Below are 7,500 nucleotides of genomic sequence, written 5' to 3'. Positions count from 1 at the left end.
ATATTTTTAGTTTCGATGGTAACCACTGCAGAAATATATTTGATGTACACTTTTGAAGAGAAATACAGTACTTTTCTGTTTTTATATCAAAAGATGCATTTGAGAGGTTTGTTATAATTGTCAGAATGCAACATATTTTTTGTATGAACAGCATTTTATAGCAGTAAATGTACATGTATTTCTAATAAAGATTTAATGAAAATACATCAAACACATCTCTTGTATTGTGACGATATTCATTCTCATTTATACCTTTTCATAAAGGTCTAAATATCATCGTGTTCCTATTAATTTTCTGAACTAATATCCTTCTTAGAAAGATTTCTTTTTCTTTTGAAGTTGGATTCTTATCAAGCTAACTATTATCAATGGTTTGTCCAATTATAGACAAAGAAGCTAAAAGTTATTGTACAATATAGATATCTCTTAACAGGTAAAATACTTAATTCAGAACTTATTCCTTTAATGATTTCAAAATAAGATCAAAACCCTGAATTTGAATATAAAAAAAAATCTAGGAACAGACAATTTTCAATTTTTCCAATATCAGTAAATTTTCTTCTTATTCAAAGAACTCTTTTCAGCCTTTAACTAAAAATATGTAAGAAAACATACATGTTTATTTTTTTCAATTATATTATGGTATACTTCAATACGAGTAACAAATTTATTTAATATTTGGGCTTGAAATAAAACCAACACAGTTTGCCTTAAAATATATTTCTTTCTTCATTTTATAATTTTATCTACAAAAAGAGAAAGAGAGAGAGAGACAGAGAGAGAGAGAGAGAGAGAGAGAGAGAGAGAGAGAGAGAGAGAGAGAGAGAGAGAGAGAGAGAGAGAGAGAGAGAGAGAGAGAACATGATCAAGTGACAGTGATATGACTTCCATTCTACTAACAAATAATGAAATGAAATGATTTATATATATAAAAAAAAAATTGCATTGGTCCATAACAATCAGTCGAAGAAAGAGTATTCCGTGTTCGTCGCCACCGAATACAAATGTGTAAAAAAAAACAGGAAAAAAAAAAAAGGATAATTATATATCTCTATATATATTCCAAAATTAAGCACGTTGAAATATATTTGAACATAATCTTTGCACCCAACCTTTTGAAAATCAGTGTTTTATCATTTAACTGAGGAGTTAAAAATTACGATATTCAACTCTTAGTACGTTGACTCTTTCATGAGAACAAGAGCAGATGATGGTCGTAAGATAACACTGTGAGAGCTTAATGTGAAGAATGCTGTGGACCTCATCATCCACACGACAAAGCCACTAATGTTTGGAAACGCTAAATTATCTTAAAGTTCTCCAAAGTTGTACCTCTTACAAGTCTAAAAAGAAACAGGATTTCTTAATAGATAATCTTACAATAATCTTTAAGAAATATTCTTTAGTAACATAACAGCAAAGCAAACCCATATGGCATAATGAACATAAACCCCCTATTCCCTTCATGAATGAGCAGGGCATCAGCTCGAGGCCCCACAACGACTGGTTCCAGCTGTTCACCCGACTATACTACATGAATGCACCACCCACACACACAGTGCAGCTTAAACAATGTTACCACAAGTCTGCAGAAGCCTGCCATCTCCCACCAGCCTAAACCTCTCGAAAATATTAAATTAAAATTGTTTAGCTTCATTGAATCTTACTATTGTAATGCTAGCACAGCCTCCAGTACACGTTGAAAGGGAAGATGGCTTTGTCCGTGCAACCCAGAGGACTCCAGGGACGGGGCTTCAGGGTAGTGGCAGCCTCTGCCGCCGTGGTAGGTCCCCCCACCCAGCACAGGGCCATTCAAAGAGATGCAACTTTAGCCATGAAGTCACACCAACCTGAGGCAAATCATCTCCTTATTATGCAAAAGAATGAATGCACCCTCAGTGCTTAAAGAAAACACCTCACTCCAACTCAAGATCGTCCCGCAGCCTCTTCTTCCCCTGGCCGAGATTGACCACGACAGCCTGGGCCTTGTTGTTGTGCTGCCCTCCCGGGTCCGAGTAGTTGTTCGTAGCGTGCTCTACCATCGCATCTACTATCCTTGCAGCCAGTTTTGTGCCCGAGCTGTCGTCAGGGGGGAACCCTCCACCAGCATCCACTTTTCCGTTCTGGGGACCTATGTCATCTAGGGGTGGAACGTAGTAGTTGATCCCCTTGGAGTTGGTGCGCTGGCGCTTGGCCACTGGGGTGTAGTCGTGGTCAGTCAGGGCCAGAACCTGTGGGCTGTCAAGGTCGGCAGGGAGTTCATCATCAACACCTTCCAACACATCCAGAGCACCAGGAACGAGGCCGCCATTGCCAGCCTCCAGGAGACTGCGGGAATGACCTGTTAAAGAAGAAAAAGTAAATAAACCAATGACTATCAAAATAACACATGTGACTTGCAGCAGATCAAACACACACACACAAATAACCAATCTTAACCAATCTTGATTATATATGCAATAAAAAATAAATATATTACACAAATGCAAGTGAACAACTAAAAAAAAAAAAAAAGGAACAATATGAACCAGAACTCTCCAGAAAATAACAAAATAACACAAATGAATAAATAAACTCACCTGCTGATGGCATCTTTGACGCAGGCAGTGACAGATCATTCTCAGACCCGGCAGCATCCTGTCTGACCGAGGGCACGATGAAGAGCGCTGCCGACAAAATCAGCATCATGAGTGCTGTGGAGGCATTGACCTGTGATCGGCCACTGTTTCCACCACCCGTCAAGACGCTCTGGAACCGTCTCATCTGTACGAGCAAGGACTCGTTCTGTGCCTCGAGGGTTCGGATGCGTTTCTGGAGTTGCTGGTTCTCCTCCGTGCAGGCCTTCACTCTGGAAAGGGGTTACAAGGGATGAGTGAGGCTTTTCCGCAGAAGTATTTAGGGATGTGCTTGTCAGTCTTAAGGGCTATTCACCCGTTGCTCATAATATCAGCTGCGTAGGGCGATAAAATTATTCTAAAACAAACTTGGATAAATATTAGTACTATTATCATTGCCATTATAACTTTTTTCTTGCCTATCATCAACACAGCCTTATTGCATAGCTGTTCATCATTTCTTTTAGTAATCGCTACAAATTTAATCATAAGTGGCCTCCATTTTGAAACAGAAAAAAAAGAAAAAAGTCAAAGGGAGAACAAAAAAAAAAAAAAAAAAAGCAGAGGTGCAAAAGGGGGAGGAGGAACATGATGAAGATACGTACCTGTCTTCCAGTCCATCGATGTATTCTTTCTTGCGTTTCCTGGAGTCCTGTGCGGAGATCTTGTTTCTGATCTTGCGCCTGATGCGTTTCAACTCTCTCTCCTCCTGCTTGGTGAGTGGGTAGTGTGACGGCAACTGGATTCCTTCCTTCTTCAAAAGGCGCTTTTCTTCGTCTGTGAAGGGAGAGGGGAAATCCGTAAGCAAGAGGCATCTTTATATTTGTTCAAAATATTGTGTTCTTCAGCAAGATTAATTAATAATGATAAAAGATACCTAACTGTCTGTGTCTGTATCAAAAAATTTATAACTAGCTGCTGTCATGCTGCAGAACATATTCTTAAACATCATATTCCTAACATATAAGAAATATTCCCAAAATATCTGTATTCTTACACAATTAGGTACCTCCTTCATTGAGAAATCATCGAGTTGTTTGTAATTCCACTGAGCAAAACTGTTACATTTTCTTTACCCCTTTGGTATATATACACAACAAAACCCGAGCCACCAGCATAATAATAAATAAAGGCGTAACATTTAGACATCTTGAAAAATAAATAAATAAAACCATAATACAAATTAAAAACTCTGAATTAAAAAATATTTACTTTATCTACGTGTCACAATCCACAACCAGTCAACTCTCCACTTTCATAAATCATCTCACACTTTAGGCTTTTAAACTCTTAGAGGAGGATTATGGGCATTTATAGCACCTGGTGGGGTTAATTAGGGATTCACACCTGGAGAGGAAGGGTCATATTACCGGCAATTTTGATTTAAAGGTCGATATTCCCTGTAATTCTGGTTTAAATGGTTTAATGGCACCTCACTAAGGTTCCCATATGTAGTGTAATTTTGCTTTCCTGTCAATTAGAACAGATGCTTACTATTATGGCACTGCAGCTGTACCTCTACAGTGGCTGTACCTCTACAGTGGCTGTACCTCTACAGTGGCTGTACCTCTACAGTGGCTGTACCTCTACAGTGGCTGTACCTCTACAGTGGCTGTACCTCTACAGTGGCTGTACCTCTACAGTGGCTTCTAATTTGTGTAATTGTCTTACGTATTTTACTAGTGCAAAAAGACAAGATTTGTTGGGAATTTAATACAGTAATGTGCAAAAACCTTACATGAAACTATGGACATAACATATCCACAGTATATACTACATTCTAAATATATACTATACATCTATATCTGCCATAACCAAATAAATAAACCAATAATTAAACCAAACAAGTAAATAAGACCAGCCCATACCTTCTCTGCCTAATCATCAAACGCCCGCAAACCAGATACCCCCCAGAACAGGATGAAGGCAAGTCTCCAACTTTCACCCGGCTGGTTCTCGAAAATCCTACAGGAAACATGATCATTCCAGGCCCAAGACTTGCCCGCCTTCTGCCCACTTGCCCAACTACTTCCCTTTCCTAATTTTCCTAATTCAAGCTCCCCCACCACCTTCTTGCTCCCTTACTAAACGTGTGTCTGTCCCTGTCTATCTGTCTATCTGTCTCTCTTTCTCTCTCTTTCTCTCTTTCTCTCTCTCTCTCTCTCTCTCTCTCTCTCTCTCTCTCTCTCTCTCTCTCTCTCTCTCTCTCTCTCTTTTGTGGTCCCCTTTCTGTTCATGTGATAGTGACTGGAAAGGGGAGAGGAGGAACCGCAAAGACTGAAATTGGATCTGGTCGTTGAAAGGCTCGAGAAAGATTTCGGATGGATTTCTTACTGCCTGTTGGTAGGTTGGTTGACCTATATCATTATTTTCATTTTCTTGTTTTGAAGTTTCTATCCATTTCCCTTGTTTCATATTTCTGTTCCAATATTGGTCTTTCAATGAATACTTAATAGACACACAGACAGACAGACACACACATTCATACAAACAATTCATACAAACAATGAAAAATAAAAACTCCATTTCTTTCTCAATCAACAATAACGGCAAATCTCAACAACAAGAATCTTCTAAAAATCTTGGCAACCATAAAAAAAAAAAGGTAGAGGAAAAACGGAGAAAACATAGAAATCTTTTACTACAAAGACTTCCTTCCTCCTTGGCCGTTAATCCTTGCTCAACCTTCCCCATTCCCAGGCAGACCACAACCAATACCCCCCTCCCCCTTCCTCCTTCCTCCTTCCCGTTCTTCTACTCCCACACAAAACGGATATCCCAAATATGGATGAGCAGAACCCATACTAATTGAAAAGGCAAGACGCACAAACACACATACTTTTTCACAAATGCTTGTACTCTCGCATACACACACACAAACACACACACACACACATGTCTATACACAACCATATATAAACATACATACATATCTACATACCTACACACATGCACACACACTCACACGCACACTCACATTCACACGCACACGCACACTCACACGCACACTCATTCACCTCCACCCACCCACACTACCACCTTCCCTCCACTCCCTCTCCCTCTCTCTCCCCCTCTCCCTTTCCTCTCCCTCTCGACCGCCGCCCGCCACGAGGACGCAATTCCGTTGAAGAGACATTGACCTCCCGGAACCCTAACCCCCCTCCCCCTTCCCCCTCCCTCCTTCCCTTCCCCCTCTCCCTCTTCTCCTCCCCTCCCTTCCCCTTCCCCTCCCTCCCTCCCTCCCTCCCTTCCCCCCTCTCCTCCTCTCTTCTCCCTTCCCCCTCTCCTCTTCTCCTCTCTTCCCCTCTCTCCTCTTCTCCTCTCTCCCTTCCTCCTCCCTCACTCCCTCCCTTCCCCTTCCCCCTTCCTCCTCCCTCACTCCCTTCCCCTCTCCCTTCCCCCCTTCCCCCTCCCTCCTCCCTCCCTTCCCCCTTCCTCCCTCCCTTCCCCTCTCTCCTCTCCCTTCCCCCATCTCCCTCTCCTCCTCTCCTTTCCCCCTTCCCCCTCCCTCCCCTTCCCCCTCTCCTCTCCTCTCCTCTCCCTTAACCCCCTCTCCTCTCCTCTCCTCTCCCTTCTCCCCCTCTCCTCTCCTCTCCTCTCCCTTCCCCCCTCTCCTCTCCTCCTCTCCCTTGCACCATGCCCGTCGCACCTCGATAGATTGCGTCACCGGGAGAAGGACAGCCACCTTCGGTACCGTTATGGAGGTGAGAGTGTCGGCATTTCCTCCTTTTTAGCCTTTTTTTTTTAGCACATTCTTTTCCAATTACCATCATCCATGTTTCCTATCTTCCCGTCCCCCGTCTGCTACCATCTCTTCCTTCCTCCCTTCCTTCCTTCCTTCCTTCCTTCCTTCCTTCTCCACGTCCCTGTATGTCCCCTGCCAACACCCTGCCACCGCCATCATGTCGTTACTTGTCCCTTGTACCCTATCCCTGTGCCACCGGCTTGCCCACCTGCCCACCTGCCCTCCTCTCCCCTAAGCACCCCTTTCGTCCGTTCTGCCATTAGCTTCTCACCGCTACATACCGCGGTCATTACACACACCCTCCCTCCTTCCCTCTCTCTCCCTTTTTCCGTCTCTCCTTTTCTGTGTCTGCCTCTCTGTCTCTTTCTCCCTCCTTCCCTCTCTCTCCCTTTTTCCGTCTCTCCTTTTCTGTGTCTGTCTGTCTGTCTGACTCTTTCTCTCTCCTTCCCTCTCTCTCCCTTTTTCCGTCTCTCCTTTTCTGTCTGTCTGTCTGTCTCTTTCTCTCTCCTTCCTCTTCTCCCTTTTCCGTCTCTCCTTTTCTGTCTGTCTGTCTGTCTCTTTCTCTCTCCTTCCCTCTCTCTCCCTTTTTCCGTCTCTCCTTTTCTGTGTCTGCCGCTCTGCCTCTTTCTCTCTCCTTCCCTCTCTCTCCCTTTTTCCGTCTCTCCTTTTCTGTCTGTCTGTCTGTCTCTTTCTCTCTCTCCTTCCCTCTCTCCCTTTTCCGTCTCTCCTTTTCTGTCTGTCTGTCTGTCTCTTTCTCTCTCCTTCCTCTCTCTCCCTTTTTCCGTCTCTCCTTTTCTGTGTCTGCCGCTCTGCCTCTTTCTCTCTCCTTCCCTCTCTCTCCCTTTTTCCGTCTCTCCTTTTCTGTCTGTCTGTCTGTCTCTTTCTCTCTCCTTCCCTCTCTCTCCCTTTTTCCGTCTCTGCTTTTCTGTCTGTCTGTCTGTCTCTTTCTCTCTCCTTCCCTCTCTCTCTCTTCTTCCGTCTCTCTTTTTCTGTCTGCCGCTCTGCCTCTTTCTCTCTCCTTCCCTCTCTCTCCCTTTTTCCGTCTCTCCTTTTCTGTCTGTCTGTCTGTCTCTTTCTCTCTCCTTCCCTCTCTCTCCCTTTTTCCGTCTCTCCTTTTCTGTCTGTCTGTCTGTCTCTTTT

The 7,500-nt window shown here is 43.3% G+C and overlaps 1 protein-coding gene across 3 annotated transcripts in view; it reads right to left on the bottom strand.

Moving 5' to 3' along the window:
* Nucleotides 1-1,044: 1,044 nt before the first annotated feature.
* Nucleotides 1,045-7,500, bottom strand: part of LOC113829325 (cyclic AMP response element-binding protein A) — a 41,277-nt gene continuing 34,821 nt past the window's right edge. For all 3 annotated transcript variants that reach the window (XM_070117415.1, XM_070117414.1, XM_070117416.1), the window contains exons 7-9: nt 3,221-3,392; nt 2,580-2,848; nt 1,045-2,341 (exon numbers count right to left, since the gene is read on the bottom strand). In XM_070117415.1, coding sequence (XP_069973516.1) covers nt 1,917-2,341; nt 2,580-2,848; nt 3,221-3,392 — 866 coding nt within the window. In that variant the 3' untranslated portion in view covers nt 1,045-1,916. The remainder of the gene's footprint in view (nt 2,342-2,579; nt 2,849-3,220; nt 3,393-7,500) is intronic.

Source organism: Penaeus vannamei, chromosome 40, assembly GCF_042767895.1.
Source record: "Penaeus vannamei isolate JL-2024 chromosome 40, ASM4276789v1, whole genome shotgun sequence".
Lineage (NCBI taxonomy): Eukaryota > Metazoa > Arthropoda > Malacostraca > Decapoda > Penaeidae > Penaeus > Penaeus vannamei.
This window is presented reverse-complemented; position numbering and strand designations above follow the sequence as displayed.